At 32.7% G+C, this 26,797-nt stretch overlaps 2 protein-coding genes across 4 annotated transcripts; one reads left to right on the top strand and one right to left on the bottom strand.

Moving 5' to 3' along the window:
- Nucleotides 1-118: 118 nt before the first annotated feature.
- On the top strand, nucleotides 119-21,504 carry LOC113392215 (set1/Ash2 histone methyltransferase complex subunit ASH2). Of its 2 annotated transcripts, XM_026628515.2 has the most exons (10): nucleotides 119-430; nucleotides 517-695; nucleotides 996-1,143; nucleotides 2,297-2,493; nucleotides 15,395-15,606; nucleotides 16,028-16,205; nucleotides 16,735-16,891; nucleotides 17,521-17,644; nucleotides 18,099-18,353; nucleotides 18,984-21,504. In XM_026628515.2, exons 1-10 carry the CDS (start codon nucleotides 291-293, stop codon nucleotides 19,086-19,088), a joined length of 1,695 nt encoding a protein of 564 aa, XP_026484300.1. In that variant the 5' UTR covers nucleotides 119-290; the 3' UTR covers nucleotides 19,089-21,504. The 2 variants fall into 2 exon arrangements, with proteins under 2 accessions (XP_026484300.1, XP_026484301.1); XM_026628516.2 differs by lacking the exons at nucleotides 119-430; nucleotides 517-695; nucleotides 996-1,143; nucleotides 2,297-2,493 and adding an exon at nucleotides 5,930-6,032.
- Nucleotides 21,505-22,805: 1,301 nt separating this feature from the next.
- On the bottom strand, nucleotides 22,806-24,392 carry LOC113392209 (bolA-like protein DDB_G0274169). Of its 2 annotated transcripts, none has more exons than XM_026628504.2 (3): nucleotides 24,275-24,392; nucleotides 24,012-24,192; nucleotides 22,806-23,154 (listed from the first exon to the last, which is right to left on the bottom strand). In XM_026628504.2, the coding sequence occupies exons 2-3, from the start codon at nucleotides 24,186-24,188 to the stop codon at nucleotides 23,005-23,007; spliced, it is 327 nt and encodes a 108-aa protein (XP_026484289.1). In that variant the 5' UTR covers nucleotides 24,189-24,192; nucleotides 24,275-24,392; the 3' UTR covers nucleotides 22,806-23,004. The 2 variants fall into 2 exon arrangements, with proteins under 2 accessions (XP_026484289.1, XP_026484288.1); XM_026628503.2 differs by having other exon boundaries at nucleotides 22,811-23,154; nucleotides 24,012-24,202.
- Between the last annotated feature and the right edge of the window lie 2,405 nt (nucleotides 24,393-26,797).

Genomic DNA, 26,797 nt, shown 5'->3' with positions numbered 1-26,797 from the left:
CAAATCTATAATATAAAATTATTATAATAGTTTCTAAAAAAACATTTCTTGTATTTTTGAACTAATTAAAAAAGTAACCTACTTTGCGTTTGTAATTGCGACTATAAAGTTTACGTCAGATCAAGTCCAAGTGTCAAATTCGTTGTCTTTGTACTAACTACTAATGTCGTAAATCGTAATTAAACTTGAAATTATTTAATAAATTACGTTAAAAGTCATGAGTATTATGTGTGAATCTAAGGGTTTTTTATTATAAAAGTGTCATATAATGCAAAATATTTGCTCAATCGATGGAATCAACAAAGAAATCTATTGAAATGGATATTGCGTCCAATAGTCAAAACATGCATTCAGAATCTCAAAAAGCGGGGGAAAATAGCGATAAGAGTAAAAACAAACTTTCATCGGAATCTCAGGGAAACTGTTACTGGTAAAAACATACCGAAATTTGTTAAAACAATAAAAAATACGTGTTAATAGATGTTGTAATAATTAATATGTTATTTTTGTCCTTAGTGGTAAAGATCGCAACCTTAATATAGTTGAGCTCTTATGTGCGTCGTGCAACAGATGGTATCATGAGTCCTGTATTGGATATCAGTTAGGCAAATTAGTGCCTTTTATGACGAATTATCTCTTCATTTGCAAAAATTGTTCACCAACCGGATTAGAAACTTTTAAGAAAAATCAAGCTCGTAAGTATTAAAATATATAAAATGCTAAATGTATTCTCTGTTGAAAACACTAACATTTAAAAAGCATTACAATATATTTTAAGTAATCACTACATTATAGTTGAACTTAAAAAAATTAAAATAAACTTGTGTGACATGATGAAAAATATTTGATTATTATTTAAAGTTTTTTTTTGTATTTAAATAAACTCATTATTGGCTGTAGCTTATAACTTGTTTTTAAGTGTATTATGACATAAATCATATTAGCTTAATTGCATTTAATTTATTTTATATATTATATCAGTGTTTTTTTTATAGCCTTTCCGCAAATGTGCCTCACAGCGATAGCAAACCTTAAACAGGAGAGCTGTAAAGAAGGCAGTAACAAAAATATGTTCAGTAAAGATAGGGAGATCATTCCTTATATTGACCAGTACTGGGAAGCTATGACTACAATGCCAAGAAGGTAAAATATATTTTATAATAAAAGTGAACCATTCATTCATACTCACATATTCAATACTTTCTTAAAACACACCCTTAGCAAATGTATATACACATATAATAGAATATTGGAGTGTTTGTTTGTAATATTAAAATAACTGCTTTTTACTAAATGCATATGTATATACACAACACATATACCAAAACAACATTTTTAGTCTGTCTGTTTTGTTTGTTCCGGCTAATCTCTGGAAAGGCTGAACTGATTTTGAGAGGACTGGAATAAGAAGTAACTTAGGGTACTTTTATTTCAGAATTATGTATAAAATAATAATAAAGTCATGCTGCAATGTCCAAATATTGTCTAGAACAGTCACAGGTATAAAATAATACTAGAGAATGCTTCAAGAACTTGTATATTACTCCTTATCCCCAAAATGACACCCTCAAAGTTTGAAAAAAGTAGCCTATGTCTGTCCTTGAGTCCAAGTATGTTTCGTACAAAATTTCATTTACAATATAAGTACAAAATTAATTATTTAAAAAAAAAACATATTGAAATAGAGAATGTATAAGAATGTTTCATACAACAACATGTGTTCTAGGTATTATTAATTCAATGATCTGTTTGTTTTAACCTTTAAGTCATCTAGAGATTTTTTTTTATACAACTTACATAATACATAATATTTAGAAGAAAGGTGTTGTCTGCTTATGGATATATCTTTTTATAAAACCTTAGATTGACCTTCTTGTCAGCATTGCAGGAAAGACAACAAAAAACCTATAATGATAGTAACAATTATAACAATCTATAGACATTAAAAACTTTTTACTAAATTTTGTATTATTCTAACTGTTAAACTGTCTGTTTGTGACTTTCAGAATAGTATCAATACACTTTGTAATCAAAGTATCTATTTAATGTATTTGGCAATAATGTAGTATATGTTGTTCATATAACTAAGTAATTAATTTAATAAGGTGTTGCCTGCAAATAATAATATCTCTTTGAATCATTGAAACTGTTGTTTTATATCAAAGTGAACTAATGTTTTAATCTCAAATAATTATTCAACATCAGTTTATTACAAAAACTCTTGTTATAAACCTCCTTGTAAGAGTTATAAAATGTGATTATTAAACTGAAGTCAAACAATCTTTATAATGTGCAGGGTAACTCAGTCCTGGTATGCCACAGTACAACGAGCTCTCGTCAAAGACATACAAGTTCTATTCACTTATGAGGAAGACCCAAACCTTGGGCCAATGTTTGGTCTGTTCAATATAGAATTGACAAGCATAAAGCCTAACTACGAAGCTATGATCAAGCAAGGGCAGCTGAAGGTCACTGACATGGGTGTCGCAACTGGTAAGTCTTATGTTTATAAAGTCAATGTGTGTATTACTTATCAAATGTAGAATATTTGGTTAATATGGATTTAAAGTTTACTTCGGATGAAATAATGTGGGCTGTGGGCTAACATATGTAGGTATGGTACAAAATGAGACAAAGCTTCGACCAAATCAGTCAATTTTGAAATTGTTACAAATAATCACAATTCCCAAGAAGTTACTAAGTGTTGTAACATAGTAGTTCCTAGGCAGGTAGTACATCTGCCAATATTCACTCACCACCTAGACCGTATAGCGCCACCTGGTGGCATTTGTGTTTCATCACCGGTAATTAAGTATAGAGGCCGTAGTTTATACTTTGGTTATACTTTTATAAAGTAATCTAAAATGTGACCATATTAATAGAAGCAAAACAACATTTTCTTTCCTATACCTGCGGTATTTTGGAAGATCCTGAAATATTTTTCAGTGACCATAATTAAAGGATGTGATTTAAACAGTCACCTAATTTAATCGGTTTTGGTTAGCTACTTTATTTATTTTGTAAGCAATGTAAATTGAGCGTCAAAAATAACTTAATTAATCAGCAAGTTACATAATATTGGGCAGCCTTAAAATAGATTTATTGATTTTTATAGATAATTAAATTTTTGTACGCAATCAGGGTGTACGATTTTTTTTTTTTTTATCATTTAAACATCTAACCTAACCTAACAAGCTTAGAGATTGATACCTTGTAAATATTTATTTTAATGCCAACCAATGTATAATTCTGCTTACCAATTAATGATAATAATGTGTTAGGAAGGTATAAGATTCACTGATGATTCTGAGTTTAAACCCAGGCGCCACTGAAGTTTCATGAGCTTAATTTGTTTCTAAAATTCATCTCGTACTGAGCGAATGATTATATCCTATCGAAGCCTGCACGTGGTGAAGGGTAATCTGCTAATCACCACTCGCAGCGTTGTGATGTAATCTTTTTTCTTTTTTTTAATTTCTCCCCTTAAAGATTAAATTTCCTAATAGGCACAAGGGACATAATATCTCAGTTCCCAAGATTGATGGCGCATTGGTTATATAAATATGGTTAAAACTGATGACGCTCCAATGTCTCTGGGACGTGACGACCAATAACTTGTGGGACACTTTGTATTCATAAAGATAATTAACAGGTGACATGTCTGGATACCAATGGATGGATGTTTAGTATCCTTTGTCCTTTTCTGAAGCCTTAAAGCGTGGAGACTTAAAAAACAAATAAACAAACAATTTTTCGCATTAATGAAGACCTTGTGCATGTATTGGAAACAATTTTTTTTCGGTATCTGAGAAAAGAGTACACAAATTTTACAATATTGTTATTATTGAATGAGCGTTAAGATTGACGTACAATGAGAGATTGCTTAGATTAGTTGTTTTAATATGGATATTGTGTGTGTGTTATATAAAAAGGTATTTCATTAATTTAAGTCGCGCATTACGAGCTATCCGTAGTGTGTTAAGTCAATTTTGATTTATTTGGAAATACGTGTAGAGCTTCCACGTGCGTTGTTCCTACAATATGAACATTTTATACAGATCCATTTTCTACCCGTGCGTAGCCGGCATTGGTAGCTAGTCTATAATATTTTTGCCTTAATTAAGTCAATGAAATATGAAATTCTATTTTTTCTATTTATTGTTTATACAATTATTTATTGTTTTTCAAATGTACTTTAACATGTATGTATGTATGCATAGCGAAGTCTCCTAATACAGACACGGTGTTCAAAGGAGGGTTCATTAACAATTAAAAAAAAATGAGTATGGAAATAATGAATTTATGTGAATATAACGCTGATAGGTCACGACCACCTTTCCTCTTGAGGAGAAAGCTTAGAGTTAATACCATCACGTTACTCCGATGTGGGTAAGTGGCAATTTATCCGATACAATATGTAGCTTCCCTCACGATGTTTTCCTTCGCTGCCGAGAAACAAAATCTCAATGTTAAGTTATCCAAAATCTTTAGTCAATACTTACATATTCTAACCACAAGGCCAAACTTGATCTTTTTTTTTTAGAATAACATCTCTGTACATAAAAATCTTCTATACTTGTATGGAACTGAACTAATTGTAAATGCTTGGACTGATTTCGATTTTGTATGAGTTTGTATGGTTGAATTTGTTTAGATGGGACGGTAGGTGGCGCTGAGTTCTAGATATAAATAAAAAAAATCTTATTTCACCCGGATGATCTTGGGACGGACAGTTAGATATATACATGTATATATGTGTATATACTAATTACATAATAAATGTTTGACTTATGAGTATTATTCTCGGATATTCATAATAGACTGTATGTCTATTGTTTAAAAATTACATAACTTGAATCGAAATTGAGGTTCTCATAACGATTTTGTAATTCGTCAGTGTTGCATGAAATACGACGGCTTACTTCGACTCAACAAGGAAATAAGCTTTTTTTTATTTATTTTTTTTAAATAACAAACCCGGCTCTGTGTGGGTGTAATGGATTAATAAAAAAATGATAAATAGTGTTTATTATTTTTTTTCCATTGCTAAGCTAAGTCATCTCAATATAAGGAGTAGGTTTGAAGCCAATTCTCGTTTGAGTTTGGAAGATACACATGTGGCAGAATTTCATTGAAATTATACACATGCAGGCTTCCTCACGATGTTTCCCTTCACCGCCTAACACGAGATGCTTTAAAGAAAATAATAAGTAGTTATATTTATTTTATTTCTTTTTATGGTGCTACATAGATCAAAACTTGACCACGGCTTAAAGATTCAAATGTAGGTATAATTTATACAAAACTTAGAAGAAGAAGTAGGAAGAAGTGGCTAGGCAGTTTGGCAATTGCTTTACCAGCTTTGATCACTATGATGTTATGATCATTGAGCCTGTTACAATCGCTCACCCTCCAAATCGGAATACAAAAATACTAAGTATTGCTATTTATAGAATATGATTTTTTAATTTCGTACCGTTACTATAACAGCATTTATCAAACATATACACGATCTGTTATTTTATTATTCTTATATTTGATAAATATTCACGTATACAAAATATGAACATAACGATAAGGATTTCAATTGATAACATTGTGTTCAAAGCGTCTTTACCAAATGAGGGCGGCCATCGTCAGTCAACTTGTGCTGTTGTCAAAGTTTAACCAACGAAAAACATTCATAAAAAATATTGATAATGTTCGGAAGATTCGCTGACGGTTTCGAACACAAATTGACAACAATTTCGACGAAACGTCACAATTACAAATACCGTAACACCGGACCAGCGTACTGCGACATAAAACTCTAGACCGCTCAAGTATTGAATAATGACATTGTTCTGTATGCGACTGTGTTTGTAAACATCGAACACGGTTACACGGACGACGGACGTCACTCACACACGCACGGCCGACGCTTGTGTGTAACATTACTTCGACTTTAACTCTCACATAGGCAGCATCGCGTTCGCTCCGCGATTTCTATATCGATTCCATATTATTTTAATTCACCTTGAACTTCATGGCTGGTAAGTTTTAGATAATTTTTATTTAACTATATAATTAATTCGTTAACGCATGTTTCATAGTTATGATTTGTATGTATTGTAAATAGTATATTGATGTTTGTTATGAAGCAGTGGCCGGAAAACTATACGGTTTCGATAGGTATTTGGTGTGAGTCGTATTTGGGACGCGAACGAGCCAATAACTTATCTTATCAATGGTTCGTAAGAATTTTAAACAGAGGTGATTTCAACTAGAATTCATCGTAGATAGTATGTTGTTAATATTATGTTAATGTGAATATATTATTAAATTTTAATTCGATTTAGGAACGAACGAAACGAGCTTCGAGTTAACGAAATACGAATGTTTGTTATGATTAATTTACATCAATTAAATATTAAGTGGCTTGGAATGTCACGTCGATTTCGTAGTGTAGTTATTTTGCATATGTATTTAGTTAAGGATGATTATGTAAACAATAACTTCGCTCTCGGCTGTAGTGTTATATATTTATAATCATCTGTTTTAACAAACTATCCAAAATTTTTGGTCAAAGAAAAAAAGTGGATCTTAAAATTTTCAGGCTGCAAGTTGCTTTTGTGAGTTATACGTGACTTTTTTTTTTACATACAATCGTCGTACAATTGATAATATAACGTTACGAGTGCAAATTAAGTTCGTAGTGATGACGTCACATATCGTAGGAAACCCCTTGGAAATATACAATCTTGTCTATTTTGTTACTTATCACTGGAATTGGTCTTTCATTCATTCTTAAGACATCTCATACGTCATACGATATTAGGATATTATTAAAACGATGTAAAAATATTACACTCTACATTTTAGATAATTTTCTTTCTTTTATTAATTGTTTACAAAGTCTTGTGTAATTTTAAATTATATTTTTAAGCAATACATACAATAAATAAAAAAAATATTGAATAATATCGAAACAATAAACCCATAGTCAAGCGAATATTGCGATGTATTTAAGATATTGATTGATGCACCCGCTGCACAAGTCAGTCATTTTGCGTCCAATCCTTTAGAATGTTCTAGTTAAGAGGGAAGATCGTGCTTCAAGCGGATTGTCAGCGATCTTGTGTTATTAGATCCCTTAGTAAATAAATTTGTTTGTTAAACGCATCCCTTATGCTACAAATACACATAATTCAAAATATATATGTATTAAAAAGATGCTAAAATAATATGACGCAATTAGTTAGCTAACATAAATAAATCATTTTTTTAATATAAAACCTACAAATCCTGCTAGATGATGTTACTTGGTAATAAGAACATATAAAAGATATACTAGGCACGGGCACCATATCTGCGCAGATACGATCTCCAGCAAAAAAATAATAATAACCATTTTCATATTGAGTTCACGACCTCTATCTCTAACTGTCTTTGTGTGCCAAATTGTAGTATGAATTGCGAAAACAGCTTTGCCCATCTGATATATTACGTAACAAATTATACTAACGTAATTCGAATAAATTAATATTTGTTTTTAATCTTGCTTTAAACCTGCAACTTCAATGCTGTGATATTGATCCGTCTTTATTTATAGCCGTCGAGTCTTCAGTACGCGCGTTCTAAGTTGGCCGTTAAGATATTAATCACAGTGGCTGTGTAGATAGGGATTAAAGCTTTTTGGAAGATATTCGTGGGTTACGGACCGGCTTAGACAAGTTTGAAACGCGTATTGCGCGGTTAAAATTAAATTCATAATCGTTTATATCTTATAGTTACTCGTCTCGGCTTCGTATGGGTTAGAACAAGGGTGTACATCAAACGTTTATTTCGAAGGACAAAGATATATTCTTGTTTTTTGGGGTCATGGTCTTTGCTGGTTATTCAAAACATCTATTAAAATATTCATCAACCGGATTAGTACAAACATTGAGTTTTATTTATAAATAAAGATTATGTTACTTTTTGAGTTTGCCACAGTATTCATATTCAATATTGTTCTGTTAAAGAACATACGATTTATTAATCAAGTAAATTAAATAAATGATAATCTTGTAACATTAACTAATAACAACCAACAACAAAAGTAGGTACGATTTGAGAAAGGTCATGGTGGTAAGGTGCTATGTAGGTTTTCCTAGGATACAAACTTATGTGCTATCTTTTATTTGCCAAATTTAATTCAGATCTATGCAGCCCTTCAGGTGTTGTTTGCGTCACAAATTCATCCATCCAAACTTTGGCATTTATTTATTAAGATCGAAAAGGTACAAATTCAAGCGAAGACCTTTCCAATGACACAAGATTAAAAAAATATTCATCTTATAAATGAGCTGGAGACAAAACTTTCTTTATTTCCTTAATTATATATTAATGAATTGAGAATAAAGTACGTTATTTGTTTTTGACACTATTTACCTGAGGCAGGCATGGTTGGCTAGACTGAATACCGCCTACTCCAGTAATTTTAATCCAACCTTGAGCCAGTATAATTACAGGTACAAGGGCATAACATATTAGTTGTCAAGGGTGGCCCTGTATTGACAGTGTACCATTAACTGGCATTTGGTCATGTACCTTCATATTCGCCCTTCAAAACACTAAACAATAGACTTTAGTAAAATATATTATTTACATTTGAGGGGTAAATAAACGCTAATAAATAACATTACAAAGATTAAAAAAGAAATTTTAATTTAAGTACTTATAGCAACACCAGCAAGAACTTATTATTGGTACCTTTCCAGTGGTTAAGTATAATAAAAAAGATGATTAAAAAAAACGAATATACCAAGTGAGACTTTGAATGAAAGGATGGAAATCCTTGAATTGATTTGCAAATAGGTAGTAAAGAGTTTATTACTTATTTGCTAACTATTCCTCCAGTGAGACATTTAGTTAATAGTAATGGTAATGTACCATGTAGTTTCGCATCAATATTAACCGAAGATTACGGGTCAAGACCGGACAAGTACCGCTGAGTTTTATAGTGCTGAAATAGTTAATTAATCCATGTTTATTTTATGATTCCTCTTGTTATGAAAATTTCGGAGAAATTCACATTGTATTCAGTATTGGAGCAGCGTGGATAAGCTCTAAACCTTCTCAAGAGGTGTGAGAAGCCTTTGTCCACCTGTGTGACATTGAAATTAAAATAATATCAAAATATTATTTATTCAAGGCTCATTAAAGTACATTGGAATCGTCATGTTCCTGTGTTGAATGAATTTTAAAACTATCACCGATTCGGAAAGTTGATTCTGCCAAGAAGAATCGACAAGAAAATTTATAGTCACTCTATACAATCGTTTTAATTTAAAAGCTTAGTCTAACATATTATATCTCACTTTAACAGCGTGTAGAGTTAACAATTGTGGTCGTAAAAATTTACAATTATTTCAGTACCGTAGATTAGTAGATGTTATAATCCGATTATGATTTTACAAGTGTATTCAAAAGCTTATCCTAATCAATGTACTTAGCTATAGTTATACCAGAAGAACAAAAGAAATACGTTTGTCAGCGGTATGGTGGCGCTGTATACAGATAGATTGATATTGATCGATTGAAATTTTCACAAGACAAAATTTAAATCGCCCTTAACAACAAAGATAATTTAATAAATACTATCAATACGACATCCTTATGTCGGTGCCTGAGGCTTTGTTCTCTTCGTTTGGAAAATGAAGAAAATCATGAAAGGAGGTTCTCAATTCCTCTGTTTATGTATTTTATGTTCGGACATATTTTGGTTTAAGAAGCGATTTTGATCATTACTTTTACGATTATTTCATACGTAGTTATATTTCCATATTGTTTTCCATATTGTGTAATTTGTTTGATATTGGATAAAAGAAATTTGAAAACCGTAACGAAGCGTACTTTTTTTTTTTTTTTAAGTTGACTGTTTTTATTTATCGTCGTGTATGTGAGCTACTGAGCGTATAATATTCAGCCAACGTCACGTATGACAGAGAATAAACGTAGTAGACTGATGTTTATTTCAACAGCTGCAAATAGTCATTATCATAAAATTGTATTGTCTTAAATATAAGATTAAACTATTTTTGTTACCGTTTCTTCTAGGTTCAACATTCATTTAACATAGATGTTAGTTCAGTAAAAATATTATTCACTATAACAGCTCACACGTTAAACATTTAGGTATAAAGTTTGATTTGATTTTGTGACTTAAAGTATAAAACAAGAATTGACGTTACTTAACATAGTACGACGAAGTCTTTTTTATTGAAAGTAGGTAGACGGAATGGCAATTGACTCAAACCGACCTCGATTGTTGAGACGTTCCTTGGGCCTGTAGTTACACTGGCTCATTCATCCTTCAAACCGAAACACCACGATGCAACGTAATCACATTTGGCGGTAGAACATATGATGAGTAGTACCTACAAATACAGGCTTGCACAAAGCCCCATAAAAAGAATGATCGTTGAATAAACTACATCAATTTAATAAATGAAATATAATACAATTCTGTGTTATACGGCAACAAATGCTTTCTATTCGATTCCAAGCATTCTTAATCGCCTCACTTCCATCAATCTTTGATCCACGTAACTTTCATGTTTTGTCATTTTTATATATTTTGATGCGAGTTCGTTAATCGAGGTGTAACTTGTCTAGGCATAAACCTTTTCTATTAAATTCATAGCATCTTTCTTCATTCTTAACACTTGTAAGAGAAAATGAAAATTATAAAGCTGTGATTTTTGTTTGTTGAGATTGAATATAATCTGTATTAATTTGCAAATTTAATAATTACTAAATTTATTAATTTTTCGTTAAATAATATTAATAATAAAAAAATCGAAGTTTAGAATAAAACTCGTTTCGATGTTCTAACCGTGTATTATTCGACAATAATTACTCTCAACGTGTAATATAATTACATACTGATACTAATTTTAATGAATTTTTAATGTCCGCTTCAGGCTTGCGTTTTTTTTTAATTTTATGTCGATGATATAAACCTATGTAATGAGAATTTATTATTCAACGACGACCTCCGTGGTCGAGTAGTGTGTACACCGGTTTTCATGGGTACGCCACTCCGAGGTCCCGGGTTCGATTCCCGGCTGAGTCGATGTAGAAAAAGTTCATTAGTTTTCTATGTTGTCTTGGGTCTCGGTGTTTGTGGTACCGTCGTTACTTCTGATTTTTCATAACACAAGTGCTTTAGCTACTTACATTGGGATCAGAGTAATGTATGTGATGTTGTCCAATATTATTAGAAGAAAAAATTACTTCAAATCGAGTAACGCTTATTATAATAAAAAAAATATTTTTTATATTCTTTTCAATTAACGTGAAAAGAAAAAGCCTCTGATAGCACTCATAGGCACATAAAAACTCTTTGGTAATAAATTATCAAATTTGTGTAAAAAAAAAGTTGTTTGACGTGTCTTTAGCAGAATATTACGCATATAGCAAAGATACAAGTATCATTTAAAAAAAATACATTATATAATACGTTCTATCGTGTGAAAATGTTCAACCAACAAAATACAAATTTGAGATTGAAGTGTCCTTTGGGTATATTTATATTTAATATATACTTTTGTGGTTTTAGTGCTTAGTTACTATTAATAGTATATATATATTTATCATATACATAGGTGAACGAGCAAATGGGCCCCCTGATGGTAAGATTTCACCACCGCTCATAGACAATGGCGCTGTAAATTAACCATTTTGAACATCGCCAATGCGCCACCAACCTTGGGAACTTAAATGTTATGTCCCTTGTGCCTGTAGTTACATTGGCTGGTAGTTCTGGATTGAAGGGTGAGCAACCTTCAAGTCGGAACACAACAATACCGAGTACTGCTGTTTGGCGGTAGAATTCATGATGAGTGGGTCGACCTACCCATATGGGTTTGCACAAAGCCCTACCACAAAGTAAATATATATATATATATATATATATATATATATATATAGTTTCTGTATGATATATAACTAAATGCTCGCTCTAAGCACTCTTAATCCCTTAGGTCACGGTATTGTTATAAGATCAGCGATTGTTTTTATCATGTTCAATATACTATTAATAAAATATAAAAGAACACGTGGGCGTTATGACTTATTATAATCACAGGAATGAAGATTAATCAAAGACATTTTTAACTTTGCCGTTTCAATCAATTCAAATCTTTGTAAAAATTACATTGGTAAAGAAGGCATATTATTCGATACAAGATTATATAGATGACAAAAAAAGGCAGGATTTATTACATACATATATAATTGTATTTAACTAACATGACTGTATTTTTAGATGTTGAAAAAGACTAACTACTGAGTTCTTCTCGGTAGAATCTACATTCCGAACCGGTGGTAGCTTCACTTAATATAGTTTGTTAAATGACGATTCAAAAGTGCTCGTAAAAGCCTACTTGAATAAAGTATATTTTGATTTTTATATAAATAAACATTTCGACATTTAATTTATAATTAGTCGAGTTGTAAAATAATATATGGTATTAATTATTGGTTCGGAAATAATAGCGTTTTAAATATCCTCGAAGTTGTTATCGGAAATTTGAAAGTGTGTTAATCAAAGTGTATATAGTTGAAATCATGGAATAGTGTTTTATAAATAAAGAAGTTCATCAAGAACTATTTTTAATGCATAATATAGTAGAGCTATTAGCAAATCGCTTGGTATAAATAAGATTTGTTTATTGTTAAACCTCCTACCACGGGAATATAGTATAATGAGATATTAATAGTCATATCTGAATAACAAAACACTTCTCAATATTGCGTTATTAATAAATTCGTTGTCTGTTAGTAAATTAATCTGTATCTCATACGATATGTTTTATTACCGTTCTGATTAACGTTTATAGCACTCAAAATAAACTGGAATACAAATGTACATCACAGAATTAGTAATTTAAGATTTCGAACACATAATTCAAGTCTACCTGAATAAAGAATATTTTTGATTTTGATATAATTTCTTTTGTACATGATACTGTTGCCCGCGGCTTTGTTCGCGTGGAAGTTGAATATATTTACAGATTAATTTAAAATATTACGTAAATTTAAGACATCTTTGTATACCACATATGTGTGTATTTCATCCCTTAGGGTAGAATATCGAGAAACGCTTAAATATGTATCTACTCATTCTTAATCAGTAGCCCAAAATGAAGGTTCTTATTCCTAACTTAAAAAATTACAGACTTCCATATAAAGTTTTAACACCTATTTTACTCCCTTAGGGGTAGAATTTCCAAAATTCCTTCCTTAGTGGGTGCCTACTCAATAAAAATAACCTATTCATTAAATTTAATGGCTCTAACTTTAATAGTTTAAGCTCGGCGACGATGAATCAATCAGTCAGGATATGTTATTTTATAAGTATAGACTAATGCGTAATAATATTAATTAACATATAGATTTAATAATTTATTTAATTTTCTTGCTTGCCGAACTTTATATGCCGAAATTGCCGAAACTTTAAAGGGTCTACCGGGTTATGATATGAAAATTAATTTCCCATTCTTAATTATCGGCGTGCTTTAACAAACATAATCTAATTTGTTTTTTTTTTTGCTCATTAGTCATCTCACACACTAAGGCATCTTGTTACGATGAGTGTCACTCGTACGAATGCACGATACGATGTGATACGTCACTTCTTCGTGTGTAAATAGATTTATATCATGTTTTGATTAATCTTCATCTAGCAAGGGTATATTGCAGGTGAAAATGCTTATCGTAAAACATTTATTTTTCAGTACTATTGAAAATCTAAGCCATAAAATTAATTTCATATCCACAACCCCTATATTAAGGGAGTAATTAAAGATTATCTATACACTAATTATAATATTTAATATATTTTTATTAGATTTGCTTTCGTTATTGAAAACTGAAACACGAGATACTTCTCGTTTTTTATGGAGGACGTTTTTTATACTAACTCCAGAAATTGTTTGAAATAATAATTAAATAAATTCTTGTTAAATCTTGCTTGAATAAATATTCAATTCTTAACGTGGCTTTAACATTTTTATTAATAATATTATGTTACATTTTAAATAATATTAGCAAAGGTGAAATAAAACTCTAAATTATTTTTCTTGAATTTCTTGTTTCTTCGTAGATGCTTTGTCCTAACGTAATTAGCATGTTTTTATATTTCCATACTATAATTGACGGCAAATTGTTTTATCTTTGAAGTAAAAACTTATTGCATAATATTATTCGTTTCGCGTACATACTTTGCGATACGTCATTGACAGAAAGTGGTAACTGCCAAATTTGATATTATTCCCATAATTGCAGATGTGAACATCAACTGCAATTATGGGAAGAAATGATTTATGCACTTCAATTCCGATTCACCTAGATTTTATTCAAAAATCTTTAATCTAAAAATGGATATAGGCTGTAAATGTGTACTTGGTATATGTCATTTTTAGTATTTGTCCAATTATTAACTCTATATATAAAAACGGTGCAGTGAATTATGAAATATACAGAAAGTTATGGAAATCGTACTACATAATATTTTATACAAAAAAGGAAATAATAATCTAGTAAGTTCGGTTAGATTTAATGGCAACATAGGTGTGATTATTGGTATGACTAATTTATTGGAGAATTGACAGTAAATACATAACGCGCTATTAAAAATAAATTGGCACTTACGGAGTTTTGAAATTTGGCAGAGTACTTTAAAATAATCTTCGTTTGTCTAGACTATAAAAAATGTATATATTAAATGGCATTGACCGGTCCGTCCGTCTTAGTCATTACACGAAACAACACCGAAATAAACGTTGTAATGTTACATTACGACATGCGTGTACGATATATGCACTTTTCAAGGTCAGATGTTGATAATACACTGAATCTTGATTTCTGGTGATTGTTCAACTCATGATGACGTCATCACCGATTTCGGTCACGGCGGCAAATCCCAATCAGCCAACTAGCGCACCTACAGTTCACGAGTGTGTTCGTGCAAACACAGGTGCGCTCTCTAATCTTCTTTCCGAGACACAGTAGTGTATAAAGTTCAAACTCCCAGATTCCGGGCTGTTACTGAGATTTTTTTCACAGAAAAACCTTTAACAGAACCCCGAATCTCAGAATGAGGAGTGTGGAACTTACTCTTCCACACTGTTTCGTGGCAGAATCTCATGCGCGATGTGCAGGTTTTCTCACGTTGTTTTCCTTCACCGCCAAGCTCGAGATGAATACAATTTAAGCATACGAATTCAGTGGTGCTAAGTGTTAAGATTCACCTGCTGTAACCACCGGGCCATCACGGTCTAATGTACTAGTATAAGTTCATACATAATAGAACCGAACCGTGTCTGTTTATTTCAAAATAATATTTACGTGATTAATTTTTTTGCAGTTCCTCTAGGTGGCAATGTAAAAGGGCGTCAGGGAAAGCGTCGTCCGGCCGTGGGACTCGAAGCGAGCGCGCCGGTTGGCAAGAAGGGTCGGTCAGCTGACTTGAGTGCGTTGAAACTACCCTCGCACGGCTACCCCACTGAGCATCCCTTCAACAAGGACGGCTATCGGTACATACTTGCTGAGCCAGACCCCCATGCGCCGTTTAGACAGGTGAGCTGCTAAACTTTAGTCCATTCCGATGGCAGGAGGAGGAACTTGCTAATAGCTTGCTCTGCTGTATTATATGTTCTAATGATAACTTCTATAGGTATTCATTAGAACTTAAGTTTTTTTGGGCGAGTATTTTGTCTTTTTTTCCTTTTTAATCAATTATATTTATAATGTATAGGCAGGTGAGCAAATGGTCATCTTAAGGTAAGTGATCACCATCGTCTATAGACATTGGTGCTGTAAGAAATATAGGTCATTCCTCGTGCGTCGCCCGCCTTGAAAACCTAAGATGTTAATCCCTTGTGGCTTATATCTAACTAGCCGTTTTTTAATAATGTATGTTTTATTCAATTCCACATAAGGATTAAGTTTCTCTGATACGTAGTATACGATATTCTTATTACGTGCTTATATATTCTAGGAGTTCGATGAGAGCAACGAGTGGAGTGGTAAACCAATCCCAGGCTGGCTCTACCGGTCGCTGTGTCCCGGTATTGTGCTATTGGCTTTGCACGATCGCGCTCCGCAACTGAAGATCGCCGAGGACAGACTTGCGGTCACTGGCGAGAAGGGTTACTGCATGGTCAGAGCGACACATGGTGAGATTTTTTTGATGATGATACGGTCATTGTTGTTATAATTTTTCGAATTGATTTTTGCTCTTGGTTAGTGTAGCCTCGTCAGCATCGCAAGGTCGTACAATACTCGGCCGGATACTGTGTGCTCACTTAAAGGCTCATAGTCCATCGTTCCAAGGGCACCTCCTGCGTTAGGACGTCGTTGATTTCTAGCGGGACAATATAGTGTGCTCCTGTTACACCATCGTGCGCCTAAGCGCGGACGTATAGTCATGGAAAAGGGTAATAAATAAAAAAATATTTCGTATCTAAAGTATTAATGCAAAATTTCAACTCGAGCTCGCAAGATTTGACCTAAATAGATTATGAAATATATATATATATTGCAAGTTAAATAAAATCTTGTACAATAAATACAAAAAGGTCAGGTCTATGCATTTTAGTTTTACATCGTCGACTGACAGTCAACGAAACGAACACATGTCAAACGGGACTCCTGATGGTAAATGGTCCCGAAAGTTTCACCCCCTACCAAGGCGTGGCGTTGCAGGCGTGTCGCGCGGCTCGTGGTACTGGGAGGCGGCGGTGGAGGAGATGCCGGAGGGCGCGGCCACGCGGCTGGGCTGGGGCCGCCGCTACGCCAACCTGCAGGCGCCGCTCGGCTACGACAAGTTCGGCTACTCGTGGCGCAGCCGCAAGGGCACCAGGTGGGTCGGCGGCGCTACCCAGGTTGCCGAGTCGCTTTGGTGACTGACGATATGTTTTTTAGTGTAAAAAACATATTATTTAAGTTGCTGTACAGTTGAAACTAAAAATCGTCCGACAAAATCTAAAAACAAGCGTATTTTCTTAAATATGTAACCTTTTAGATGTAATAAAGTTTGTTTATTGATTTCAAAAATGTCTTAATTAAAACCTTTGGAATTGTGCCATTATTTTACAAACAGCATTATTTTTCCAATTTTGAGTTCAGTAGATGTTTTACTAAGTTTGCGGTATCACAAATACGTAATAACATAGTCTGTTTTCCCAAATACATCGGAAGAAACTAAATTTTAAACAGTTTCTTAAATAGTATCTGTATTATAGTCTAAGAGCCATTCCGCAGATTTACAGTATAGCCAACTCCACTCTCAGTCTATTACGTTTATTATCGTGTAAAATCTTTCTTGATACATTCAAAGTTCCTATTATAATATTGAATCACACGTCTCGACCCATCAGAGTAGAGGATGGGCCTTGAGCGAGATCGGGGGACCATCGTAACGTTTTGTTAATGTACACGAATGCAAAAGATCGCCTCCGGACTGTAAAGTGGTGATGTCGGCCGCTGCAGGTTCCACGAGTCCCGCGGGAAGCGCTACAGCGCGGCGTACGGCGAGGGCGACACGCTGGGGTTCCTCATCGTGATGCCGGACAGCACCGCCACCAAGTACACGCCCAACACCTACAAGGACAGGGTGAGTGATTAAATATATGAATGAGCGCAGATGGGTGGAAATTGTGCATAGGTCTTTATATATTTTTGGAACGAACTTTATATTTTTTCTTTTACTTTTTACTGAACTAGCAGAAATCTTCACGTAAAGAAAAAGCGCCCTTAAGGCGACCTTCCTTTTTTCTCTTTCTCAGTGTCTATTCCTATTGTATGCGCTTTTTTATATAGCATTTTCTGGTATTGTTTTAATTCACACAGGATTTTTAATACAAATTTTGTTTTTTTCCCTGTCACTGAATTATATTAGCCGTTGTTGATTTATTGTATACGGCAACTTCCAACCACCCGGTTGGAAGGAAGTCCCACAAGTCATCCCGTTCATTTTTATTCTTCCTTATGATAAAGAAATTCTTTAATCAAATCGTTTTAATTACATTGCATTATTTAAGTACAATAAAAACGCTTATCCGTTGCAGCCTCTAGTCAAATTCAAGAGTCACCTCTACTACGAAGATAAAGACAACATTCAGGAATCGCTGAACAACCTGAAGGCTCTCCCGGGCAGCCGGATATTTTACTTCAAGAACGGCGAGTGTCAGGGCGAGGCGTTCGCGGACATCTACCAGGGCTGCTACTACCCCACCGTGTCGCTGCACAAGAACGTTACGGTCAGCGTCAACTTCGGACCCAACTTCAAATTCCCGCCTTCGACCGACTGCAATTATAGACCGGTATGTTTCAATCGTTATTAGAACTTTGACTTAAATTTTTGCCCTCATAAATTTGCTATATTTAAAAGCGAACATAAAGCAATCTTAATACAGGGGGGGGGGGGTGTTTATGTGCAAATACGTTCCTATCGCTTACATATATTAATAGTAATTATTTTATCACAAAATGTAACGAAGCTTAGATTACTTAGATTGAAATTAAAAAGTTTGAAAAACTTGTTTAGTTATTAAAACTTTGTGTCAGTATAGGGAAGCATATTTTTTTTATTTTGAGAATATGCTTTTTATGGTGATAAGTTATTTTGAAGAAAAAAAAATACAGTCGAAATAGTAGTCCAGTTTCTGAAACGCTGATCAAGGTCATGTGGTCAACTAATCTGAATGGCGATTGGTAGATGGCCGCTGGTGACGCAATAGGCGACCAATAAGCATCGATTCAGTATTAAGTCCGTTTAGTTAATGGAATTGATCAGAAAGCGCATTGTCTATGGCTGTTGATGACCACTTATCCATTAACCCGTCCGTCACCTAATAATATATCAAAAAGTTATCAACATAAAAATAGTTTTCTTGTTTTATTAGAACATGTATATATATATATTACAAAACATGTTATAAATTACGTTTCAGATGTCAGAAAAAGCTGAAGAAGCAATATGTGAGCAGACGATGGCTGATCTGTTGTTCTTGACAGAGAATGAGGGGAAATTACGTCTGGACACGTTCAATCTCTGATACAACTAACACCGTTTAACGGTGTTTCTATCAATATAGACTAATGTGGTTGGAAAGACGTAATCGTATGTGTAACATTTTAAATTGGTCTGATAACAAGCATAAGTGACGTGTATTATGTGTGCTATTTAACTTGTACCGGTTACACGAGCCGCACGCACGCAAGTGTGTGACTAGTGACGTCACCACTGCAACGTTAACTACGTCTGTCGTTGTGTCAAGCCTGATGTAAGGAATCAGACCCGATAGAGCGCTTGTGGACGCGGTCATACGTTATGTCACGATGTTCGTGTCAGACATTAAGAATCGAGTGCGTTGCGTACTACTAAAAAGTGTACTCGTTCTGTGCTATATGGTCAGTTTTTACTGTGAAGAAAATGGGGGACTGTCTTCAGCACACCAGTTAGTTTTTTTTTTTTATGATATTGGTAGGATAGGCAAATGGGTCACCTGATGGTAAGTGGTCATAGACATTGGCGCTGTAAGCAATGTTAACCACTACACCAACCTTGGGAATTAAGATGTTAAGTCCCTTGTGCCAGTAGTTACATTGCCTCACTCATCCTTCAAGCTGGAACATAATAATACTAAGTATTACTATTTGGCAGTAGTTTTGTGAAAAACCCTATCAGTAGTTAGAAAATAAAGCATCTATCGTGACATTAAATAAAATTATCAATGTTTCTATTTTATAATAACTATCCACATATTTTAAATACCCGGTGTACTACTAGCAAGTAAGAAAATATTTCATTATTATAAATGTAAGTCCAACTGTTTCTTATTGATTGAGTGATTCATGTGACAAAATCTCACACTAAAAGTTATAAGTTTTTATAAAGACTCGAACTTACCAATATCCTCAGAGGCATAAGTGGCCTCAGTGGTCAAGTGGCAAGCTTAAAAGGCTGCTGAGGCGGAGTTGCAGTTGAAATCCTGGCTCGGGTCAAGAAATTTTATTGGAATTGTACAGTTATGAATTGTGAATAACAGTTCAGAACTTCAACTTAAGTTTTAAGTCCCGGAGCCAATTCTACTAATTTATAAGGGTTACGATATGTTATCGATTCAGTTCCAAAGCAAAATCGATTCTTTATCTATATAATTTGAACCAAAACGATACGATGTTATCATATGCTGTAATATCAAAATTAGCCTGAATTGTAACTTTTATGCCAAAGTGGATAAAAAAAAATTAAAAGAATAGGAAAACGGTTATACTGCCATGATTACATTCTATTCGATGCGATAAATTGACAATTTGTTAGTAGAATTGGCCCCCTGGTCTATCTCCGTCGCGTGTAAAACTAAGGGAATTGATAGTGCACATATGTTTGCAGATGTATACGTGTAATGTAATATCCTGCCTAAATAGATAGACTCTGTGTTTAGTCTCTATGACCGAAATGTATCGTTGGATAATTATCATTATTGAATGGTTGTTTTTGTAGGATGATTTAGTATCATTTCTTTATTGAAAACTGAACGTAAATAAAACGTATTAAATGTACCTACCAGTTGGTATAATTCAATGCATTAATTGTTGCAATAAATTAATCTCTACTGTTATTATTTATTATTTTGTCAGTAGAGTTAATACTGACTTAATCTGCTGTATAGGCTAATACATCCTTCAGAGGTGGTCTGGGTTTTAAAATTAACATAAAAGTTTGGTAAATATGTTTAAACTATATGTCCTTGTTAAAGGTTGTAAAAAGTGCGCACGGCATAGTAGTCAATCAGCGCTGCCGTATAAATAAATTATAATTAAATATCTGGACAAGAAATGTTCTAGAAAAATATAAATCATGGTAGATAATTCTTACAAATGGCAAAATATTATATGTATATACTTCATACTTGCTTTGTCTATGGAAGGTATACAGATAATAAAATGATTTCATTGCAATTTGGCAATATTATTTATACCTGATATTTTAGGCATAAGAAAATAATCCTAAGTCCATGTATAAAGTGATTACGAAGATATCTGAGTCAAAATAACATATTTTTGTATTTATTAACAGTTTTCGGTGAATATCTCATACCAGGCAGCTGTTCAGTAGATATTTATATAAATTTATTCAAATGATGTACGTAAATGTGTGACTTTTGCCTCCATAATAGCCACCTGGCATGATATGTTCCCTGATAATTGATTTGCTGGCTAAACAATGCGTTGAATTGAATATCATTTTAAAGTATGTATTTTAATGTGTTTTTGTCATAGAAACAAGATAAATTATTCATAATATGATTAAATTTAAAGATAATACATTAAATTGTAAAATAAATTGTATTGATCATAAATAAAAACGGACTTTTCAATGAGTGATGTACAGTTTGTATGAATAAAAGTATTCTTTGATTGTAAGATATTGGAATCTTTTTAAATGTAATAAAATGTTTACAAATGGTTCATGATTTTTATTGCAGTAAGAGCTTGTAAATTTCCCACTGCTGGGTTTAGGCCCCCTCCCACTTTGATGAGAAGGTTTGGAGCTTATTCCACCTCGCTGCTCCAATGCGGATGTGACAGAATTTCGTTGAAATTACTTACACACATGCAGGTTTCCTCACGATGTTTTCCTTCACCGCCGAGCACGAGATGGCTTATAAACACAAATTAAGCACATGAAAATTCATTGGTGCTCGTCTGGGTTTGAACCCGCAATCACCTCGTCCCGTTTTTTTTCCACTTATTTAAATATTTACAGTTATATAACCTATATCATTAAAATAAGTCAGTGCATAAAGACTGCATTGAAACTACATAATATAAATAAATTGTGTAGGTACCTAAGCGGATCGCAGTTTTCGTACTACCACTTTAAACATGGAAATAAAACCTACTAATATTATATATGAAAAAGTAACTATCTGTCTGTTGCACTTTCACGGCCAAGCAGCTGAACCGATGAAATTTGGTGAAAAGCAAGCTTGAATTCAAGGTCATACATGCTACTTTTTATTTATATTTTCTATTGACCAACCCCTAAAATGCGAGCGAACCTGCAGGTGACAACTAGTCTTGTTTTCCGAAAGTGTCAAAATCAAAACGCACGTTCTCATAGTGCGTTTTCTAGAGCGTAGTCATTAGGTTGATCATTTGGTAGACATAAGACACTAGTCCTACTAAACTTTAGCTAAACGGTTATTTTCATACTATAACTAGTATTTTATGACTTGACTTGGCTAACTAGTATTTTATGATTTGACTTGGCTTCACTCGCGTTTTAGGGATTTGTTATCAGTTATTAACCATACAATATCTTACAAATTATTACCTAAATGTTATTCAAATGTATAAGCTATATTATTGTAGTTTCATTAAAACCATACAGTAGCTTTCACAAAAAGAGTAACAAACCTTTAAACATACAAAACTTATACCTTTATAATATTAGTAAGGATATACTGTGCTAAATTATTCTTTCTTTTGTTAATTTACTGCTATATCAAATAAAATTATGAGTCTGATCTAGATTATCCAATTCTATTTACTAATTCTCAATTTTTGTTATAGTATAATATTATACTACAGAAAGTTTTTTGTTAATATACAGTTATGCATTAACATTTTAATAGTATAAAGCCATACACATTATGATAAAATTAAAACACAATATGAATCTTCTTTTCTTAAACATCTTTATTTAAACATCTAAAATTAATTTATAAAATTAACTAAATGTAAAGATCTATTCACTCACAAAGGCGTGCCCATTGACATTAAAATAATTATTTATTAATAATAAAAAATATAGATATTTTTTGCTGTCTTTACTCTTAGACTCACACTTACTATAATATCTTAGTAAGTACGAGCATCACTCATATGAATGCATGATGATAATAATTTAATATTTGTGGTGCGCTTGTATGAGTAACTAGATATTTGACTCTATATTTTACTTTATTTACCAAATCCACCTCTACAATTAGGGCTGCTTTCTACCACTTTGTCACTCGAATCCCATTGCTCTGGTGTTTTTGCTACTATGGATAAAGCGTGTACACCATTTTGAAGTTCATCTTTCAGTATGTCATTTACTAGCCGATGTCTCTGAAATGGGATTTGAATAATATTACATTCACTATTCAATAACTGGACTTAAGCCATTGTGGAAGCCTATAATACTTAATACTAAATATTTCTCTGTTTTGGTTTGAAGAATGAGTCACCTGGTGTAATTGTAGTGATGAGGAAGGTGTAGGTCAATTGATTGTTATGTTTGTTCCATCATGTTGGTGTACATTTATCCAAAATACTCTTTGTAATGAAGAAAAAAGAATTACAATCAGAAATAAATATGTTTTCAATGTTTAGATGAACTCATTTTTTAATACTTATCATTTTGCACCTTAAGAATGTTAACAAATTGCTTTATTTTCTTAACTTTTTTATACACAGATGTATTAATGGTAAATAGAATTAAATTACTTAAACAAATACTATTCTTCCTATGACCTATTAAAAAGTATGAGATGAATATAATTTTTTATGTATTAACATATTAGTGCTCTGTACATGATAACTGAGATTTTGAGTGTTAGGCGAATATGTGTAAAACTTCAAGCATCAGATGACATCAGTGTAAGACATATTTACACATCAATTCTTGTGAGTATGTTTGCATTCACAGATTTTCTTTTTATTAGATGGAGTACAAAGTATGGATCATATTGACAATCTATAACAATATTTTAAATGGGAAATTCTGTTTGCTACTCTTTCACAACCAAATCACTGTATCGAATGTGATGAATTCTGGTAAGGAAGGACCGAGAGTATTTCATGCTTAACAACAGATGATCAAACCTTAAATCGAAAGCGAAGCCGCTGGCGACAACTAATATATTTATATTCTTCTTTAAGTACTATTCAATATGTAATGAATTTTAATGTAATAATTTATTCACCTTTATTAAAGCTAGTCCGTCGAATTTGTCTGACACAACAACAACTTTGAAGTGCGTCTCCGCGTTTTTAGGTACATTGTGCATATGGGATTCATTTATAACTTCTAAGTGTTTCGTTTGTAAAGCTGATTGAAGTTTAGTTCTAATAGCATTCGTAATTATCCCCGTCGTACTCATTGATCTTGAATAACCTAAAGTGTTATAATAAAAATAAGATACACGCTCTGTGATTACTGATATTAATTTTTAGAACACTATATCACCTAAGCGAAGCGTATGATGCATAAATAATTTTGCCGTTTCGAGTGTTAAATGAAGAACGCAAATTGTTCAATAAATCAGCTGAATGCTGATCAAAATATTTTCATGTTAAAATTGACGTTTGACAATTAAAAGTTGGTTGACCGAAGGTGACATCGTTGACATTAGGCGAAGGTTCTGAATTTTTATAAAAAATAGTTACTTATAAATATTAATGTAATAGTTACTTATTAATAAAATTATAAAAATTAGTAGTTTTAGTAATTAGTATTCGTTAGTAGTATGATAACTTATAATCATTCTAAAAATTATTAACGATGTCTCCTAACTCCGCTTAGACTTTTTTTTATTAATAAACTTTCTAATTAATATTTCTAACCTATCAACTAACATTTAGTGTCCGACCGAACCTGGTTTTTACGACCGAAACCGAAACCGAAACCGAATTTCGGCAGCGGTCTCAGTTTCGGCCGAAACCGAAACCGAAACTTTCTTACAGGAATCATGTTTAGAGGGAAAATAGAAAAACAATGATAATCAGTCTGTTTTAATTGTATTCTTAAAATCACATAGTTTTAAAAATGCGTTAAAAAATAATAACTTAAATTATTTAAGTTGTTACCTAATATCACAATAGTTATAGGTAGGTACTTAATATTTAAACAGTTAGACTTATTGTATAACTAACATCCTCCGTGTAAATCCTCAAATGGTTTTCTATTTCTAAGTTGGCAATGTCAACTTCATCAGAATTCAGATATGTGCTTTTAAATCTTGGGTCCAGTAATGTTGCAGTTATTAGTGCAGGCTGTCCTTTGACGTATGCAAATCGTCGATTCATTGATTCATGCAACCGTGTTTTCATGTTTCTCATTATTTTCCTTTCATTTTCGTCTCTAGTTTGCAGCTTCCTATTTAATAGTGATATCAAAGGAATTGCAAGGGAAATGCATGCAGATCAAGTGTAGCTTCATAAAAAAACTTTAGTACCTCAGTAAGATACTTTATAATATCCCAGTCCCAACTCACAACAAACAAAACGCATTGCGAACACAAGCAAGTCACGGCATGATTAGACAATTACCGCTCCGATCATGACCGAGCACAGCGCGGCAACTCCCGAACGCAGTTTCGGTTTCGGTCGCAGTTTCGGCAAGTTTATCGCCGAAACCGAAACTAAACCGAAACTCATTATTTTGTCGAAACTCAACCGAAACCGAAACCGAACTTTCGGTCGGAAATTACTAAGATTATCGCAAAGATTTTATTAAATTAAAAACATTATAGAAATGTATAATGATATAAATAAAAATAGTAAAGCCTGTAACCAAAAAACATTTCTTACTCAAAAATATAACAAATTTAATAAAAAACTATAAGTAATCTTCGTGGTTTTTCACAATATCAATGTTCACGAGTGAGCGATCTAAAAAATAAATATCATTCCATGTCCATAGAATTCCTTAAAAAGGTCTCATTGGGTTCAGGCTTTGTCCTATACTATACTATGCAAGTACGGTGTTTAAACCACAACAAATTTTTGAATTAGCGATTCGACATATTATACGAATACTTTTTGCATGCCACGATGTGTTTTCAAATCTTATGGTCAGTAATTCTCGTTTGCTTTCGGAGCTATAACCGCTTAATTTGTTCGTATATTCTATTCACTGAACCGTATTGGTTTATTAAGCTTATTTTATTATATTTATTAAATTATTCTAATTCTTATACATATATATATATATATATATATATATATATATATATATATATATATATAAGTTAACTCATTCCAACTAAATTTTCTAGAATAGATCCTCAACATCCTTAAATTAAAGTGTATGAAAAAAAAAAGCAATAACCGCGATGAATCCGAATTGTGTCAAAATGCCAGTTCATATTAAATCTCTCATAGATTTTAACTTGCATTTTATAAGATTGAAAAGAAGTTATGACATACCGAATTAACCCTGAAAAAAAGAACTATGAAAAATCCTTCCGAGCCATAAAACGATATTAACTTTCCCTAACATTTTTTTTATCGAGTTTGATGGATTGATTTTTCATTGGATATTTGGGCAAGTTTGTTTTTGCGATCTGTCCCATTCCTTTGATATATAGCGCGATCAAATAATGCCGGTTATGTTTTATACTTACCAATCTTTTATGAGGTTTATGCGATTGCTTTGTTTCTTTTCAAAAATGAAATGTAGATAAATCTTTTTATCATTTTGTGGAAGTAATCTGTATGATAACCGTAATTTTATCAGCTATTCGACTACGATAAAATTATATTATAGAATGAACGACGTACTTATAAAATATTCTTATTCATTAAAGTATTTATATTTCGGACATAGACTAGAATACATCATAGAAAACTGTTTTAATGGGAAAGCGATTTGTTGAGTCCGGAGTCTCAAGATCTACGGTTTTAAGTAACTGAATTTTTTGACTACAAAAAGCCGAATAACTATTACTGGCGTGATATAGTATTTGAACCAAGGATATTGGCATATGCA

Source organism: Vanessa tameamea, chromosome 7 (assembly GCF_037043105.1).
Source record: "Vanessa tameamea isolate UH-Manoa-2023 chromosome 7, ilVanTame1 primary haplotype, whole genome shotgun sequence".
Lineage (NCBI taxonomy): Eukaryota > Metazoa > Arthropoda > Insecta > Lepidoptera > Nymphalidae > Vanessa > Vanessa tameamea.
Note: the sequence above shows the minus strand (reverse complement) of the source record. Positions and strands in the feature narration are given on the sequence as shown.